Genomic DNA, 21,007 nt, shown 5'->3' with positions numbered 1-21,007 from the left:
AATGAGGATAGGATGGTACCTCAGAAAATGAATTTCAAAATTTATATATATTGTTTAAATTCACACAAATTTAAGTATTAAGTTCAACATTCATGCTCCAAAATGAGGAATATATATATTTTTTACCAAAAAAAAAAAAAGAATGAGAGAAAATATGCTCTGTGACGTGTCCGTCCATCAGCTTCCAGCTCACATTGGTCCCACAAAAGTGAGCCGACTCATAACCGCCTCGTCATTTGCCACCAAAACACCGATCGGGGACATGTTTCTGCTCGCGCTCGCCACTCTACAGTTCTGACTCGTTGGTGATACCCAGTCTTCATTCTCCCACCGCGTAGCAACCCACAGAATCCTCATGGCCGCAACTGGCGCCTTCTTTTCCTCACCTCCTCTCCATCTCCGTCGTCCTAAGGTTTTTGATATCCACTTGATTCCTCAAATCTCTCCCGACGAACCCCCCTTCAAGTTATTCTCCACTCGCAGCGGGTTCTTTCACTCTGGCTTCGCTCTCGCGAAAAAAAAGTAAGGGACGGTTACAGATTTGTTTTTGTTTTTGTTTTCCGTCTGGTTCGCAAGAAAAATGTAGAGGGAAAGTGACTAAGTTAGGTTGTTGAATCTTTGATATTTCATTGATAGGAAACGTAGAAATTGTAGTTTGCGGGATGATTGAGGTTATTGCCGCTGCTTTCTTTCCTACGTTTTCCGCGCAATCAAGCGGAGAGAAAGAAATTCAAGAATCATATAGCATTATGTAATTTTTTAATCATTTTTCATTGCAGCCACGGAGGTCCTGATTGTACTGTGTTTATGAACGAATTCCATAGACCGAATAATTTTCTTTCTTTTTCTGGCGTTGGAATTTTAGGAACGTGGAGCCAAAAGGAGAACACGTTCAGTCGAACAGCATATATAGTAAATAGTAGTGGAAGACCCTTCCATGGGAATACAAATGAAAAAGTAGAGAAATCAAATGATATATAGCGATTGTAGGGCTAATAGTCTATTATGATCTATTTCCGTTCAACTGGCAATCTTCTTACATGGACGGGCCTCTATTTATTCGAGGGAAGTGTCTTAGTGGACTGTAAGCTGAGCACCGCCCTTTTCCATGGCTCCAACTTATCTATAAAAATATTGAAGCCCCCAATTTAGATAAACTAAGTTCACTGCAATCCCAAATCTTGCTTATAGTAGAACAAGTTCAATTTATGCTTTTTAATATTAAGTAGCTGCAATGATTGTGTATTGTTTGGTGACTGATATTGATTGAATTATGTTGTATAGGAGCATTTTGCATGCTTCAACTGATGACTTGAATTCTGTGCGTTCAACCTCATTGGTGAGTGGCTTGCTTATGGTCCACATTGTCCTTGATATTTGCATATTACAATGTGCATTGAATATGGAAGATCCTCACAATGTCTTATCTATTGTTTCATAATTGATAAGCGTCATATGCTTTAACCTTTTCGAAAAAAAAAAAGGTTGAATCATTTGTACATTAAAAAATGCTTCTATATTGCAATTGCATCTATAAAATAGACTTTGGTGGAAATTAACTTCTATGGATGACACATCTCGATTGGTCAGCAGATTGTATTATTTTTGGAGGACTATTTCTTGTTATCACTGACTGCATGATTGTTTTCTCACTTTTTGTTGATCAGTAATACATACACATATATGCACACACATACACATACATATTCACCATAAGAGAGATGGATGATGTAACAAAAGATTGGTATGAGATGGCTGAGTTGGTAGAATTATGTAAAATGCAGCAGTCTACTGGGGGATAGATGATATGGCTTTTGTAGAGAAGTACTGAACATAAGGAATGATTGCTCCATAGAGATTATGCTCCCTGACCAAATGCCTCATAAGTTATAACACCATCTATATTGTGATTGGATTGGCTAGATTGATGAAAGGTTGCTGGAATTGGTCCCTGTTGTGTTTTTTGACGCATTTTGGGGAGAAACAGGAGCTTTCAAAGGGAAGAAGGGGACTGTAGTACTGTACAGAACCTAAATGAAGTGATTATGAATACTCCTTTGATTGGAGCTCTGGGAAAATTTCTCCACTTCTCTCATCTCAGGTGGAGTTTTTTGAGCTGTGATTTTTGAGTTCATTGTATTTTTCTGGTTGGCGTCCCCTTGATGTCCTTTAATGACACTTTACACTTTTCCCAAGAAAGAAAAAGAAATTGTACACGTCCGAGTATCCTTATTGTCCTCCTTCCAAAACTCAAAACTCCTAAGCTCATGAAGAAGGAATTCTACAAAGGAGCTCATTGTTCTTCTAGAATTGCAAACAATATATGTATATTTATATATATATATATATATATATATTTTCTAATGAAATATATATATATTTATATATATATATTTTTTCTAATGCTCTAATAAATAGGACAACACAGAAAAAATGTGCATTTGTGTAAGTGTGTAACTGCCATGTCATGCAAGGCTTTTGTTTATTTAGTAAATCATGGGTGTTAATTCTATAAAATATTTAACTTTGTGTGGAACCTTGGGGAGTGATCATTTTTTAAAAATTCCTTTCATTTTCCACTTTGTGTTTTTCACATACTTACAAAGATGCTACTTTTTTTTTTTCTTAAATTTTATTTTATAGTCTTACAAAGTTCATACTTGGGAAACAATCTTATTTTTATTTTTTTGATAATATACTTGGGAAACAATTTAAATGTGTATTCAAGCTTCCTCTTCATACTTTGGAAAATTGGAAAAATGGCATTTTTTTGTGGGTACTTATTTGGAAGACAAGATGGAAAATGAAAGATGTTTTCCACAAGTGAATGCGCTACTAACTTTAGAAATAACCACACAAAGAAATACAAGGGAGGATCATGAATTAGGTATTTAAAGAAAGACTTGCATGAAAAGTCCTCAAGCTAAATACCAAACTAGTCTATACACCCTGAAAATGAATGAGAAGAAACGAGGGTCTCCAATAACAAATAAGATCACTTGTTTCTCTATGTTTCAGATCCTAAGTAAATAGAAGTTCCAAGAAATCAAATTTCTGTGGAAGGAACAAAAATTGGAAATGGGAGCATTATGGGGAGTGGAAAGATGATAAAGTCAAGGAAATGCTTGAAAGAAGGAGGACCCCTTTCCACAAGTCCTCCCAGAAGTGAACTATACCATCCTTGCCAAATCTACACTGCACCAGAGGTAAAAGAAAGTGAGAGGTTGAAGTTATAAACTTCCAAGGGTTCACATTGAGGATATTTGTTTTCTTTTGACATTAGTGTTCATATCCTACCCATTCTGCTAAATGGTACTTGTTCTGAATCACCTTCATTCAAAGTGATTTTGATCATAAAGGGAAACTCCCTACCCATTGTGCACTGGACCAATGATTTATATTTCAAATTATTAAATACCAGACTCATTGCCTTGGCTTATAAACTTTCTTCCACCCATCCCTCATCTCATACCCAAAAAATCCTACCAATATTTTAATCTTATCAGCAACCTGAAAATGGACCTAAACAAGATAATAAAGGGGGAGTGGCGGTAGGACTGAGAGGATTGTGACTATTTAAGGAGAGGAAATCACTATTAAACCAATTTCATCTCCTAGAAATCTTTTTGAACCATGTCCAACCCCTCCCCCCCACCCCCCCCCCCCCCAATAAAAAAAAAATAATAAAAAGGGAAGAAAGAAATAATCTAGGATTTTTCCTAAAAACGTACATCTAGGTAATGGCGCACTGAAGCAAACTCAGATATTATGTCAGGTTCTAAATTATTATTGGCTAGATAACTCTTGACTTCAGGCTTTAGACCCCCACCCCCCCTCCCCCAACAAGAACCTGCAAAAGAGTTATTTTACTGGAGAAATTGATAGCATAATTAGATATGAAACACCTTCAAAACCTTTATTAGAAATTTAATCAAACATTTATGCACCCTTTATTGATGATACCACACAAAACACTAGCTGCAAAAGTGAATAAAAAAGGTGACAAATCATTTCTTCCTTAACAACCCTAGAAGTTAAGCGAAGACTTAGCTTCCGTCTTTACACTGAAACAAGCATTGCAGAAGACATTACAGTAATGATTAATCTGTCTTCTTGATTGACCCCAAGCGCCTTCCTTTCCACAACCTTATCAAGAAGCTTCCAAAGGTCTTTTAAAATTCCAAGTTGAACATGACACCCTTCTTATGATCTCTCCTATCACCGTCCATTACTTCATTATCAACCACATTATTTGTTTTTATGGAAAAAAAAAAAAAGAGATTTCATTAAAGAAGCAAGAAAATACAAGAACGGAGAACAAGGCATCCTCCTATTGCAAAAAGATATTAGAAAATAGAAAAAGAAACTACTATCAAAATAAAACATCTTTCCAATCTTGCTGAAGATCTGAAAAAGGACCCTTTTAAAACAGCCTGCTGCAAAGGACCAGAGAGAAGCCAAGTATGATCTTCTTCCTGAAAAGATGCAATTGTTCTTTTCCATCCAAATTCCCTGTTAAGACTACAAAGATCCCACAAGTCCACAAAACTGAATCATCTCCACACTTCCCAAAGTCTGTAAATGAAATGTTTAACAACTCCTTGACCGACTCTGCACAAACCCAGTTCTCCCCGAATAAACTAAGCAACTTATTCCAAATCCTCCAAGAAAATGAGCAATGTGAAAAAAGGTGGGATGCAGATTTTGACCTATTCAAACACAAAGTACAAACATCTGGAGACAATTCTTTTAGCGGCTTCCTATTCTGCGACTGATATTGATGTTAACTCAAAAAAGAAAAATCAAGCACTAAAGGCATTTATCTAAGAGGCAATTTCAGCTTTTCAGAATAGTACAATGAAAAGGAAAAGATTCTTGTTAAATTCTGAAATAAGGATTTAGAACAATAAATCCTGAAGAATCCAAATTTCATAGCCATCCCTCCCAATTGAGTGATGATGTTCTTCCAGCAGTAGCAACAAAGTGGAGAGTACCTTCACCTCCCTATCATTTAGAGATCTAGAACAATAGGAACCTCAAGAAGTAGTGGACCCATTTGAAGTAATATAGGAAGCATATGCACTAGGGAGAGGCAATATAATCAAGGAGAAGAGATGAAAGGTGCAAATTTCCACTCAAGCGGCTTGCCAAAAATGAATATGAGACCCATCCCCTGCAACATATTTGATTTAGGGAGTAAACAAGGGATGGATGACTCTCTGCTGAACTTCCTATTTCCACATTAGCATCCATCTATTTGTCTGCAAGCCAAATTTACTGTTTATAACTTAATGCCAAAGGAAGTTCTCCACAATGGGATACCTTCAAAGCCATCTGCCCAATGATGCAGTGTTTTAGACGCCAATTTTCCAAGACCCAAACTCCTCCAACTTGGTCCTACAAACAATCTCCCAACTATGTGAACCCTCTTTTTCCCTGCCTCCTACCAAAGAAAGTCTCTTATTGCTTCCAGAATTTTACTAGCCACCCCTGTCAGAATTCTAAAAATAGGCAAATAGCAAAGAGGGATACTAGAAAATCAAGCCCGAATGATGGTGATACAACCACCTAGAGAAAAGAAAGCCCGCTCCCACTCATCTAAATGCTTAACACAATACACCCATCTGCTACTAGATCCCAAAATCCAACACACAAATGAATACCCCCCAAAGGAAACCGTAAATAGTTAAGGCCACTGTAAAATACCAAACCTAGCTAATGAGGCTAAGTCCAAAGCTCTAGTAGAACTAAGATTAATAGTAGCAATTCCACTTTTACCCAAGTTTCATTTTAACCAGAGGCTTTCTCAAAATGTTGTAGGATTGTAAGAACGCATAAAAGACTCTCTATGGTCATCTAAAAAAAATTATAGTATCATATGCAAACTGAAGATGAGGCACAACCACTCCCTCAATACCCCCTCTAATCCCTCTCACAAAATCTCTATCAACTCTTCTATCTAGCAATCTAAGTATCAACAACAAGAACAAAAAAAGGAAGATAGTGGATCCCCATGCGTAACACCTCTTGAGGCCCTAAAGCACTCCTTAGGTTCTCCATTGACAACGACTGAATAGAATGCATTTGACAAGCACACCGTCATCCAGCCGTGTCGCTGCCACCTCTCCTTGAAACCCTTTCAAAGGTATTATCCAAGAAATTCTAATTAACCTGATCATAGGCCTTTTCAGAATCCAATTTAAATATGACTCTCTTCCCTTCCTTCTACAAACATTCTCTACTACTACAATTTCTTTTTAAATTGATAGCAAAAGAAATATATTAAAGGTAGAGAAAGTAGTGAATGACAAGAGGACAAGAGATCCTCAAAGCAAAAAGAAAGAAAAAACTAAAAAATAGCCAACCCTTTAAGAACCCTCTTTAATAACCACCTCTCCTTTGTAATCAATAGAGCTTAGAAGTCTTTCCAGTTCCTGCTACTTTTATTTGCTTCTCTTAGCCCCACCAACTGAACTTCATCCCCTCCATGAGCTCCAGCCACAAGCCTGTTTCATCCAGAAGTTTTTGAGCACTTACATCCTGCGCACTAACCTCCTCCACAGGGGTAGCTGTAATCCATCCCTACATTGATTAGTCACAGCCAAATGTACACCCAGGCCTGCTCCTCATCCTCTACTACATTTGCCACCAGAATCACATCCACAGTCTTTCTCCCCCCAACAAAAGCCCTTTGGGCCTGCGATAGTGTCCCCAATCACTTGACTCAACCTATCTGCAAGTACTTCTGCCACAATTTTGTCTACTAAATGAAAGCACTTGGAATAACAAGTTGTGTGGTTGTACCTCTCAACACCATATTTTGGTCCTTAATTATGAGCTCAGCAATTTTATATTGATTTTATTTGACGAAGTATCCAGTTTCCGACTAAGAGTCATGGTCCTAGTATAGTTAGGATTATAGTCTATAAATTAACTGTTTAATAAATATTTATGAGAGAAGTTTCTATGCTTTGTAAAACCTTTTTGGATTGTGTTATGCAATTTAAGCATGGATGTCATGGGATTCTAGGTGTTATGCATGGTACCTTCTTTACTGCTACTGCTGTGTAATTTTGTGCAATTTTAAGCCTTCTAAATTCATAATTCCAGATGATTATATCTCATTTTCATCATTTCATCTTATTCTTATATCCTACTCGTGTTTTCCCTGAACCCTGAGCAAAAAAGCAACAAAAAGCCTCCAAAACTGCAAGTTGCTGTCAAAGGGTTCTGTCCCTGCATCCTGAAAAGCCAAAAAAAAATTGTTCCTTCTTGCCGCAGTTTGAGTCACCATCTTTTGCCCATATTCTGTTTGCAGTCTATTTTATTATCCATAGCTTGTAAGGTGTATGAGAGAATGATAGAAGCTTTCATCTCTATAATGTTTGAAAGTGTTGTAGCATTAACAAGTTATTTCCAATGGCAGAAATCTGATCAGGATACTGATTATGTTCCAACACCAGTAGTCCTGATAACTCAAGATTCAGATTCTGAGGCAACAATTGTAGAACTTAGCTTTGGAGATCGTCTGGGTGCTCTAATTGATACGGTTAAGTGACTTGTTCAATTCATTTGATTAATTGGTTCTCTATATCTTAAAATAATATTGAATTTTAGATAATTACCTTGTGTTGATAGTTGTCGTACTATTACCTTTTTTACATGAGAGTTTAAATGTGAGTGTTACATGCCAATTGGAGGAAATGGAGAAGGCTGGGCAGAGTTACTCTCTTCCTGAAGCATACTTTCTCACTACCTGCCAGGGGTGACCCCCCTTCTTTCCTCTTTTCCCCTTTCTGGAAATCTGTTGATGTGCTTGTCTGATAAAGCCTTGTATTAGATGATAGAACTGAACAAATTGTCATGTATTAGCTGCTCATAGAATATTGATCATATTTACTTATTCATTATCCTACATGGGAGAATGGGCAGTTACATCTGGAGTAGTTCAATTTTTTTACTATTTCTAATCATCTATTCACTAGGGACTGAGGGGGTCAAATACAAGTACAAGAAGAATAATGTTACAAAGGGAAGTATCAACAAAATCTGTAGCAGCCTGGGTATTAAAAAATTGATGCCTACTAAACTAAAAATGAAGTTTCACCTTTATCTTTTTCCCTTGACAACTCTTTGCAATTCATGTGTGTGTGCGGACTTATGCCCTTAAATCTTAACACATGCATATACATCTATATACATATCGAAATTCTGGCTACGAGCCTGCCCATTGCCTTGTCCAAGTCCATTATATGCATAAATGTATAGAGGATGACATATACACATAGGTGCTGTGTGCACCTATGCATGTTCATATGCATATGTACAAGAGTATACATTGAAGGTTCATATAGAAGTATAGTTGTATATATTTAAATATGGTGTATGCATTTTTATACATGCAGGCATAAATGTTGGGATATATATACCAGATGTATTTACAGTATGTTTTATCTTCTTATGGTAATTAGTACACAGTACACATATCTGTATCTATACTACGGGCTTTTGTATGTGTAAATGTGTAAACATTCGACATGCCTTTTCACGTATACATTTGCAAAAATTTCCTAATACACTACATATGTACATACATGCATAATATACATGTATCCAATACATAAATATATGCATATTTTGCCCATGACTTTTCTTCTTTATACCACTCTTGTCTCATTAAATTACACATGCATCCAAATAAAGCACACACACCGCACACAGCTCATATGGATGCATCTATAGGATCTTTACAAACAACACACTATTCAAGTATTTGGGGCTGAGGAGAGGAGAGATATGAAGAGCAATGAGCCTATGTGATCAAACCTAAAGTACTTATGCCATGTAAACAATAGTAATTGCTTTCCCAATTAATACATTGTTGAATAATTGGGTAAAATGGAAGACCTAGCCTCAATCATAGGTCTGTCCCTCTATTTAATATATGTCAAGTTCAATTGTAATGACCATAATACCCTTACTAACTCACTCTAATTACTAACAAAACTAACACATAATAATAATAATAATAATAATAATAATTCTAAATGACTAAATAACTGTTGAATAATTGGGTAAAATGGAAAACCTAAACTCAACGATAGGTCTCTCCCTCTATGTATAATATATGTCAAGTACAATGGGAATGACCGTAATACCCTTACTAACTTACACTTATTACGAACAAAACTCTAACAATTAATAATAATGCTAACTGACTAAATAACCATTAACACTCCCGCTCAAGTTGGGAGCATATATATCATATGCTCCTAGCTTGTTACAAATGAATTTCACACGAGCACCCCCAAGGCTTTAGTGAACAAATCAGCAAGCTGAAACTCGGACTTCACATGAGTGGTTGGAATGAGCTTCTATATAAGTTTCTTCCAAATAAAATGGGAATCAATTTCAATGTGCTTTGTTTGCTCATGGAAGATAGGGTTTGAGGCAATATGAATAGCCGCTCGATTATCACACATCAACTCCATAGGTTGAGAATGTGGAAAACCTAGTTCTTTCAACATGTTCTTCAACCAAACAAGCAAACAAGTTCACATGTAGTGTGCGCCATAGTTCTATACTTTGACTCAACACTTTACCTGGCCACCACAATTTGTGTCTTACTTTTCCAATACATCAAATCACCACCTACAAAGATACAATACCCGGTTGTGGATCTTCGGTTGGAAGGTGACTCAGTTTAATCTGCATTTGTATATCCTTGAATATGAGTGTGACCCCAATCCTGATGTAAGATTCCTTTCCCTGGTTCACCTTTGAGCTCAAAATGCAAATTATTGCATCCTATCCCAGCGACTTGTTCGCGGGAAATTGAAGCTCTAACTCACAACACTTGTTACGGAGGATATATTTGGTCGGGTGACTGAGATAATCCAACTTTTTAATAAGTCTCCTATACTGACCTGGGTTACGCAACAAATCACCCATATTTGGCACTAACTTACTATTAAGATCCATGAGTGTATCAATAGGATTGGATCCCAGCCACGCCGTCTCATCTAAAATATCAAGAACATACTTTCTTCGTGACAACACAGTTTCCGTACGAGATCTCAATATTTCTATATCCAAGAAGTACTTCAATGGTCCCAAGCCGTTGATCTGAAACTTACTTTGTAGGAAAAATTTAGGTCTTGGATGTCTCAATCATCATCACCAGTGATCACAATGTCATCCACATACACAATAAGCAAAATCCTGCCAATTGGAGTATTGACGATAAAAAACAGAGTGATCTATTGCACACCAATGAAGGCCAAACTCAAGTACTACAACACTAAGACGCCCAAACCATGCCCTTGGAGATTGTTTTAATCCATATAATGATTTCTTAAGTCGACATACTAATCCCGACTCCCCCTGAGCAACAAATCCAAGTGGTTTCGCCACATATACCTCCTTATGAAGATCACCATGTAGGAAAACATTCTTCACATATAACTGATGTAGAGGCCAATGACAAGTGGTGGCTAAAGAAATCAACAAATGTGCTGAGGCAAGTTTAGCTAACAGAGAGAATGTGTTTGAATAATGCAAACCATGGACCTGAGTATACCCCTTAGCCACAAGGCAAGCCTTCAAACGAGCCATCGAGCCATTATGATTGACTTTCATAGTGTACACCTAGCGACAACCAACCACAGATTTATCAGGAGGAAGAGGTACCAAATCCCAAGTATCATAATCATGTAGTGCACGCATCTCTTCAACCATTGCAGTCCTCCACCCATAATGGGATAGGGCTTCAAAAATAGATTTTGGAAGAGCAACGAAAGACAGAGGACTACCCAAAGAGTGATAACAAGAAATCATAACGAACAAAATTAGAGATTGGATGTTGGGTACAAGTGTGTTTACGTTTTCGAACTGCTATAGGAGGATCAACATCATGGAAAATAAGATCATTCGACGAGGGAACTAGAGACACAGTAGTAGAAGCTGGAGGAGGCACTTCCCCCTTGAGTAGCCGTGTTTATACCTGCAAATTGCGATGATCCAACTGATGAGAAGGACTCAAAATGGATGAATATGTAGGAGGATTGGGCACAAATACTAGGTTTGGATTTGGAAGGCAAGGAAAAGGAAAATGCTCATTAAGGTTAGCACTCAAAGAAGGTGACATCAGTAGAGACAAAAAATCGATGTAAAGTAGGACTATAATATCGATATCCTTTGTGAGTGTAGGAATACCCCAAAAAGATATATTTGATAGCATGAGGATCCAACTTATCCATTCCTGGAGTTAATTGATGGACAAAGGACACACAAGTCAATATACGAGGAGGAAGGGAGAATAAAGGAGCCTTAGGGAAGATAATTGAATATGGGATTTTGCTACCAAGGACAGAGGATGGCGTTTTATTGATGAGGGAGCAAGCTGTGAGCACAACATTACTCCAAAAAACTTTGGAGACATTCATTTGATACAATAGAGTATGACTGACTTCAAGAATATGTCTATTTTTTCGCTCTGCAACCCCATTTTTTGTGGAGTGTGGGCATAAATGGATTGATGGATCATACTAGAGCTAGTCATATAAGTACTGAATTGGGTACTGAAGCACTCCTTAGCATTATCACTACGAAGTATCCTGATTGGCATATCAAATTGAGTACTTCTTTGGGAACAAAAGGCACAAAAGATATCAAACAATTCGAAATGATCTTTTAGGAAATATAACCAAGTCATCCTAGAGTATGTATCAACAAATGTAACAAACTACTGAAACCCCAATTATGATGTGACACGACTATGACCCCAAATATTGGAGTGGACTAGCATGAAAGGACTAACCACTTGTTTTCGATCTGGGAAGCAAAGGGAACACGATGATGCTTGCCTAATTGAAAAGACTCACATTCCAGATTAGACACAGAACTCAATGTTGGAACTAGCTATTTCAACTTGTCCAAGGACGGTTGACCAAGGCGACAATGGATTCGAAGTGGTGTAGGTACGACTATGCAGGTAATGGGTGGAGAAGGTGACTTAAAGTAGTAAAGTCCAAGAGCCCCATGTCTTGTGCCAATTGTCTTTCTCATCTTCATATCCTAAATAGTTATAGAATCAAGAAAGAATGTGACAGAACAATTTAGTGACTTTGTAAGCTTACTAACTGACATTAGATTGAAAGGAGATTTAGGAATGTATAAAGCAGAAGAAAGAGAGATGGAAGGAGTAGGATTTACTGTTCCTATACCCTTAACAGCAATAGTGGACACATCAGTAAGGGTAACTTGAGGTAGATTTTTATGATATTGGAGATCAGAATAGAAGTTGGTTGCACCTATTATATGGTCAGTGGTAGCAGAATCGATAACCCAAGGATTGGTAGGAAGGATACCCGATGACATATAGACTGTAGGATTCCTTTCTAGGCAAAAGACACAACGTGATAAGATGCTTTGTCAGACGATGGATAATGTAGAAATCTTGAATACTCCTCCTCTGATATAGTCATAGTATGCGGTTCACCCAAACAAGTGATTAACAAAGGAACCATACTTTTAGGATTTGCAAACTCCATCCCAACATTCACAAATTCAGACCAACGACCATAAGATTAATTGCTGGAAGTCTGGAACAATCCGAACAACCAAGAACAAGGTGACCATCCATGAACAAGTCACAAGTAGATCAGTACAAGACTGCCACAGCACCAAGAAACTCAGACGCAACCCCAAGAAAGCAATCACAGCACTGGAACAATTGGAGAAGTGAACCACTGAAATTACCATGGAGAAATTACCAACTATATATATAATACTGCCACAGCCTCACAAAAAACAGCTTATGAGCACTGTTGCTGCTCCAAGGGAGTCGCCAATGACTGTTATGAACACTGAACAACAACTAACAAATTACCATGAGTGCATGGTCATAACAAAGATTGTATCTTTGAGCAAAACACCTGTCCAACAGTTTGATATTTTGATACATGGAAGGAATTAGAACATTAAATCAAAAAACACAGCAAATCCCACTGTTTCAGACCCAATGAACTTAATAACCATTGATGAACTGCTTCATGAAGCATCAAACAACCAGTTCTTGAGTCCTGCACATAAGCAATTAGAAAAGGTGAGATCTTTGGGCAAAAATACATTACGAAAAACTCCAATTACATGTTAATAGAGGGATTGGATCCCTGCTGGATCATTTCAGGTCAAAACCATGCTTGAAAGTGGCTTTATGTGTCGGTACGTGGGGTCAGCCCTGGCAGCCTTCGTCCGGCGCGTGAGTGTGCATGTGGGATTTCAGTGGGAGGCAGATTGGCACTGTCTGTGGGTGACTATGGTGTTGGTTTTGACAAATCTATAGTGGATTTGGTGTTCTCGAATTGGCAGTGTCGCCCAGAAAATTACAGCGACTGGTCTGACTTCCTGCTGCTGCTGGCTGTTTTCTAGGGTTATAATAACACTGAAAAATCTTCTATGTTGATAGACATGCAGCGGATTTTGGGTTTTAGGCTTCGGTTTTGACGGTGGTGGTAACGCTTAGGGTTTAGGTTTCAGAATCATGCTCTAATACCATGTTGAATAATTGGGTAAAATGGAAGAACTAAACTCAACGGTAGGTCTCTCCCTCTATTTATAATATACGTCAAGTACAATGGGAATGACCATAATACCCTTACTAACTTACATTTATTACAAACCAAACTCTTAACAATTAATAATATTGTTAAATGACTAAATAACCATTAAAAATAACCATTAACACTCCCCCTCAAGTTGGAGCATAAATATCATATGCTCCTAGCTTGTTACAAATGAATTTCTCATGAGCACCGCCCAAGGCTTTAGTGAACAAATCAGCAAACTGAAACTCAGACTTCACATGAGTGGTTGTAATGAGCTTCTCTACAAGTTTCTCTTGAATAAAGTGGCAATCAACTTCAACGTGCTTTGTCTGCTCATGGAAGACTGGGTTGGAGGCAATGCTCGATTATAACACATCAACTCCATAGGCTGAGAATGTGGAAACCTAGTTCTTTCAACACGTTCTTCAACCGAACAAGCAAACAAGTTTACATGTAGTGTGTGCCATAGCCCTATACTCTAATTCAACACTTGACTTGGCCACCACAATTGTTTCTTACTTTTCCAAGACGCTAAATTACCATCAACAAAGATACAATACCTGGTTGTGGATCTTCAGTTGAAAGGTGACACGGCCGAATTTGCATTTGTATATCCCTAAATATGAGGGTGACCTCAATCTTGATATAAGAGACCTCTCCCTGGTGCACCTTTGGCATATCTCAAAATGCAAAATTACTGCATCTTAACGACTTGTTCTCGGGGAATCGAGAAACTGACTTACAACACTTGTTGCGAAGGATATATCTCGTCGAGTGATTGTGGGATTATTCAATTTCCCAACAAGTCTGCGGTATCGATCTGGGTTAGGCAACAAATCTCCCACGTCTAAACGTACTCACTATTGGGGTACATGGGTGTATCAACAACTTTGGATACCTACAGACCTGTCTCATCTAAAAGATCAAGAACATACTTCCTCTGTGGCGAGATAATTCCTATATGAGATTTCGATACTTCTATACCCAATAAGTACTTCAATGGTCCCAATCATCATCATCACTAGTGATCACAATGTCATCCACGTACACAATAAGCAAAATCTTGTCAGATGGGGTATGATGATAAAATATAAAGTTATCTATTGCAAATTGACGGAGGCTAAACTCAAGTACTGCAACACTAAAACGACCAAACCATACTCTTGGAGATTGTTTTAATCCATATGGTGATTTCTTAAGCCGAAATACTTAGCCTAAATCCCCCCTGAGCAACAAACCCAAGTGGTTGCTTCACCATGTAGGAAAGCATTCTTTACGTCTAACTAATGTAGAGACCAACGACAAGTGGTGGCTAAAGAGATGAACAAAATGTATTGAGGCAAGTTTAGCAACTTGGGAGAATGTGTCTGAATAATCCAAACCATACACCTGAGTATACCCCTAAGCAAAACGGGCCTTCAAACGAGACACAAAACCATCATGATTGACTTTCACATTGTACTCCTAGCAACAAGCCGACAACCAACCACAGACTTATCAGGATGAAGAGGTACCAATCCCTAGTATCACTATAATGTATGGCATGCATCTCTTCAACCATTGCCATCCTCTGCCCAAAATGGGATAGGGCTTTAGAAATAGATTTTGGATGAGTAATAGAAGACAGAGTACTAACAAAATAGTAACAAGAGGATGACAAGGAATCATAACAAACAAAATTTGAGATCGGATGTTGAGTACGAGTGCATTTACCTTTCCGAACAACTATAGGAAGATCAACATCATGCGAAATATGATCATTCGACTAGGGAACTAGAGGCACGGTAGTAGAATTTGGAGGAGGCACGCCCTCCCTTGAGCCGCTGTTTATGCCTGCAAATTGGGATGATCCAAGCAACGAGAAGGACTCAAACTGGATGAAGTTGTAGGAGGATTGGGCATAAATAATAGGTTTGGATCTGGAAGGTGAGGCAAAGGAAGGACTCATTAAGGTCAATAGAACTCAAGGAGTCAGAGTAGTATGGTGTAAATTCAAAAAAGGTGACATCAGCAGAGTCAAAGAATTGATGTAAAGTAGGATTATAACATCGATATCCCTTTTAGGAATAGTCCAGAAAATACATTTGATAGCACAAGGATCCAACTTATCCGTTCTTGGAGTTAACTGATGGACAAAGGACATAATCGAATATACGAGGAGGAAAGGAGAACAAAGGAGTCTTAGGGAAGATAAGTAAGTATGGGATTTTACCACCAAGGACAGAGGATCACATTTTATTGATGAGAGAGCAAGCTGTGAGCACAACATCACTACAAAAAACTTTGGGGATATTCATTTGATACAATAGGGTACGAGTGACTTCAAGAATATGTCTGTTTTTCCACTCTGCAACTCCAATTTTTTGTGGAGTGTGGGCACAAGAGGACTAATGGATCATACTAGAATTAGTCATATAGGTATTGAATCGGGTATTGAATTACGCCTTAGCATTTTTGCTATGAAGTATCCTGACTGGCATATCAAATTGAGTCTTTATTTGGGAACAGAAGGCACAAAAGATATCAAACAACTTGGAATGATCTTTCATTAAATATAACCAAGTCATCCTAGAGTGGTCATCAACAAATGTAATGGAGTATCGAAACCTTAACTTTGATGTGACATAACTAGGACGCAAAATATCAGATGGAATAGTATAAAAGAACTAAACACTCATTTGTCAACTCGGGAAGCAAAGGGAACACGATGATGTTTGCCTAATTGGCAAGGCTCACACTCAAGATGAGACATAGAACTCAATGGAGGAATTAGCTGTTTCAACTTGTCCAAAGATTGATGACCAAGGCGACAATGGATTTGAAGTGGTGTAGCTGCGACTGTGTAGGCAATGGGTGGAGAAGGCGACTCAAAAGTAGCAAGTCCACGAGCCTCATGTCCTTTGCCAATTGTCTTTCTCGTCTTCAGAATCTAAACAACCATAGAATCAGGAAAGAATGTGACAGAACAATTTAGTGACTTTGTAAGCTTACTAACTAACATGAGATTGAAGGGAGATTTAGGAATGTATAAAGCAGAAAAAAAAGAGATGGAAGGAGTAGGATTTATTGTTCCTATCCCCTTAATAGCAATAGTGGACCCATCAGCAAGGGTAACTTGAGGTAGATTTTTAGGATATTGGAGGTTAGAAAAGAAGTTGGTTGGACCTGTTATATGGTTAGTGGCAGAAGAATCGATAACCGAAGGACTAGTGGGAAAGATACCAAATGACATATAGGCTGTAGGATTACCTTTTTGGGCAAAAGACGCAATGTGATAAGATGCTTGTTGAGACCATTGATACTCTAGAAACCTTGAAGACTTCTCTGATATAGTCACAGTATACGGTTTACTCAAACAAGCGACTAACTAGGGAACCATATTTTTGGGATTTGCAAACTCCATCCCAACACTCACAAACTCAGGCCAATGATCACAAGTTTAATTGCTGGAACAATCAGAGCAACCATGAACAAGGTGACCCACCTTGAGCAAGTCACAAATAGATCAGTACAAGGCTATCACAGCACCAAGAAACTCAGTCACAGCCCCAAGAAAGCAACGCACAGCACTGGAACAATTGAAGAGGTGAACCACCGAAAATACCATGGACAAATCACCAACAAACTTAACACTGCCACAACCTCACAAAAAAAGCTAATGAGCACTACCACTGCTCCAATAGTCATTGATGACTGTTACACCGAACAACAATTAATGAATTACCACGAGTGCATGGTCACAACAAAGATTGAATCTTTGAGCAAAACACATGCCCAACAGCTTGATATTTTGGTATATGGAAGAAATTAGAACATTGAATCAAAAAACACAGCAACTCCCACTGTTTCAGACCCACTAAACCCAATAACCATTGATAAACAGCTTCACAAAGCATCAAACAACCATTCCTTGGGTGTCGCACATGAGCAATTAAAACAGGTGAGATCTTTGGACAAAAAACATCATGAAGCACTCCATCAACATGTTAATAGAGGGATTGGATCACTGCGAGTGATTTCAGGTAAAAAACATGCCTGAAAGTAGCTTTATGCGCAGGCGCATGAGGTCGGCCCTGGCAGCCTTCGATCGGTACATGAGGGTGCATGGGACACTTCCTGGAGATGGGATTTCAGTGGGGGGGCCAGATTGGCAGTGTCTGTGGGTGACTATGGTGTTTTTGCAAAATCTATTGTAAATTTTGTGTTCTTGAAGTGGCAGTGTCGCCCAGGAAATTTCCAGCCACTGATCTGACTTTTGGCTGCTGCTGGCTGTTTTCTAGGGCTATAGTTTTGCTGGAAATTCTTCTATGATGGTAGACATGCAGTGGATTTTGGGTTTTATGCTTTGATTTTGATGGTGGTGGTAACAATTAGGGTTTAGGTTTCAAAATCATGCTTTGATACCATGTTGTATAATTGGGTAAAATGGAAGACCTATCCTCAATGACAGTTCTGCCCCTCTTTTTATAATATATGTCAAGTACAATTGTAATGGCCATAAAACCCTTACTCTTATTACTAACAAAACTCTTAACACAATAATAATGCTAAATGACTAAATAACCATTTACATTCATATCAAACATGTGTACGCACAAATAGATAGGCCAATTTAGTGGCAAAAAGTTGTGAGGAACCAAGTAAATTTGTTCCCCAGATATTTCTGAGGGTCGAAGCAAAATTTGGTGCAAGGGGTTGTATTTGACTTAAAACTTATTAAACCTGACCTAAACCAAGTAAACTTGCCTATAAAGAATAGCTGGAGTTTATAGTTCGAAACAAAAGAAAATTACAAAATTATCTTCGACTTAAAAGTTAAAAAGCACGAAACAACAGCGAGAGATTAGTGGTTAGAAATGTGTGAATTTCTGAAATTTCAGCGTACTGGAGTTGGATAGTGTGCATGAACAGGTGCTGTAGAAAAAAGCTAACATGGTGGAACATAACAGATTGCTTGCAATATCAGTTATAATGTGTCTTTTGAACTTGCTGAAAGATGTGGATATTATAAATATCTTCAATGTAGAATGTCTTGCTGTTGTTTGTGAATGATTGATTGCTATAGAATTTCTAAACTTTCTTTGATACAATATGAAGGTTGGGTAACACAAAGGAGGGGGGGGGGGTGTACTTAGGTGGACGAAGAAGATTTGAAAATTTTATGTGGTATCCTACTACCAGATCTGCAGCCATGGGTGCTATGGAATGGATGGGAGTGATTTCCCATGGATTGCCCATTTGGAAGACTCGCATCCCTCCCCAGATTGCATTCTTTACATGGGAGGCTTTGTGGGAAAGAATTCTGAGTCTTGTCAATTTTAAAAGAGGGGAATTTTTATGGTTTACAGCTGTTCCTTGGTAAAGATGCTGATGCTGCTCTTTGCCGCGAGGCTCTACTGCTTGAATATTGGTAGCTCTGCAGGCTCTCTTTTCAGTTTTGAAGGGACATGTTACCATAGCAAGGGAGTCATTATTGATTGAACCCTCTGATTCATTGACATTTTATTTTGGGGCTTCTCATGTTTCTTAATTCATGACATTTTCCTGTTTAACCTTTTCCACTTGGTCCACCTGTAGTCAAGACTTTTTTTGCAGTGTTACCTTGTGCTTTGCCACCAGACCAGAAACAGAACATCCTTGCTTTCGGGTTTTCTTGGAGTTTTCATCGACAATGCTCTTTCATTTGGCATCATTAGCCCTTTGATTAGTTTGGAAAGAAGCTACCTTAGCACCATTTGCTGCTTCCTTTAACCTCTTTGCTGCTTGCTCGCCAGCCTGGGAAGTGATCTTTGTTACAGGTGGCATTTGGACGTACTCCACATTTGAGGCAATTTGGAATGCAACCTGCTTCACACTGTAAAGGGATTGCTGAATGAACTGTCTCCTTATATCAGATGACTAACCTGTTCTGTATGAGGCCAATGCATGATGAGGATCTCAGTAGTTTGGCCTTAAGTCTTCTAGGTTCCATTACTTTTGCATGTACTCTGCTATTGTTGTGTGGTTTTGCTTCAGATTGACAAGTTGCTGACAAAGTGTGTCTCAATAATATTCTATTTTGGTAGGTAAATGGGGGAAGGGGTACTTTCTTGGCAATTTAATGGTATATATCTGTCTCAAAGTTTTACCATCATTCCTTGCCGAGTAGCAAGGTGGTAGACGTAATTGCCTTATGTTTTGCGGCTTTTGCCTTCAATGCTACTCCCCATGCCTTTACAAGGTGTAGTTTTGGTAAACCAAAATGGCCTCTTGTTTAACGCATCATTCAATCAAAATATTCACCGAACCTTTCCAAAGCTCACTAGCTTCATCTTTGGAGGCTGAGTTCGCCACTGGACCTTTTCCATCGAAAATAGTTGTCACATTCACACAGCTCACACACACATGGTGAAAATGTGAATGTTAATGCATAGGGCAACGAATATTTAAAAGAGGGTCTCTATGTCCATATGTTTGATACTTTTCACCATTGATAGCTGACATATTTATATATGGGGTTAGAATATGTTTGTGTGAATATTTATCCACAGGGTAACAAATACATGTGCTTGTGTTTTTGCAGGACTGCTGGAGAGTGCGAGACCTTTTTGATACCTGCCCATACTTATGTTGTCCCAAAGGCAATCCAGGAGAGGGACAGGGTGAATTGGGTTACTTAAACAAATTTAAACTTAATGACAAAAAATTAATGCACACAAACAGTCAGTGCAAGTACACAAAAATAAATGAGATAGGGAGAAGAGTGGGTTGGCTTCCTCAAGCCTACATCCACTCTCTCAAGGAACAATCCACCTTGAGCTTCCACTAATTCGAAACTTCTTACAATCCCCTTGCTTCACCCAGTGGCAAGGATACCAATTACAAGAAGTTTGATTTTGAGATGTGAGAGTAGGAAGGGTATACACATGTAAGCACAACAGCTTACGACACAAACTCTCAAAGAATGAATGAGATTATGGCACAAGAGCTTTTGAAACAATTTCCAAAAGTAAGCAAATTTGAGCATAAATGAATTTTTGAGAGGAGAACTTTAGAAAGTATGAATAGCATGGGCGCTGTTCATTTGTATTTAGAGGGAATATTTATAGAAAACCTTGGTCTGATTTCTTTGCCCATTTCTAAGTCTTGAAATTTCCTTCAATCTTTGGACATGAATTCATTAAAGACATGTATCACACTTATGCTCAAAGTAATTACTTCTTAGGTAGTTTGTTATCATGAAAATGAGGCCATGAAACCTTGGGACTAACAACTTATATAGTGGATAACTAGTGTATGTGTGTGTTTTGGGGGGTGGGGGGATGGTAGGAAGGTGGACTAAAGAGAGGATAAAAAATGTCTTTGTTGAGGTTTCTTAGTGTAGCTGTTAGCTTTTATGTTTTAATTTTGTTTTCTTTCAA

General features: G+C 38.2%; 1 protein-coding gene across 1 annotated transcript in view; it reads left to right on the top strand.

The window, feature by feature from the left end:
* Positions 1-231: 231 nt before the first annotated feature.
* LOC131165335 (ACT domain-containing protein ACR12) overlaps positions 232-21,007 on the top strand; it is a 40,190-nt gene continuing 19,414 nt past the window's right edge. Inside the window, exons 1-3 of the mRNA XM_058123014.1 lie at positions 232-522; positions 1,285-1,339; positions 7,427-7,549. Coding sequence (XP_057978997.1) covers positions 356-522; positions 1,285-1,339; positions 7,427-7,549 — 345 coding nt within the window. The 5' untranslated portion in view covers positions 232-355. The remainder of the gene's footprint in view (positions 523-1,284; positions 1,340-7,426; positions 7,550-21,007) is intronic.

This window comes from Malania oleifera, chromosome 10 (genome assembly GCF_029873635.1).
Source record: "Malania oleifera isolate guangnan ecotype guangnan chromosome 10, ASM2987363v1, whole genome shotgun sequence".
In the NCBI taxonomy this organism is placed as follows: domain Eukaryota; kingdom Viridiplantae; phylum Streptophyta; class Magnoliopsida; order Santalales; family Ximeniaceae; genus Malania; species Malania oleifera.
Note: the sequence above shows the minus strand (reverse complement) of the source record. Positions and strands in the feature narration are given on the sequence as shown.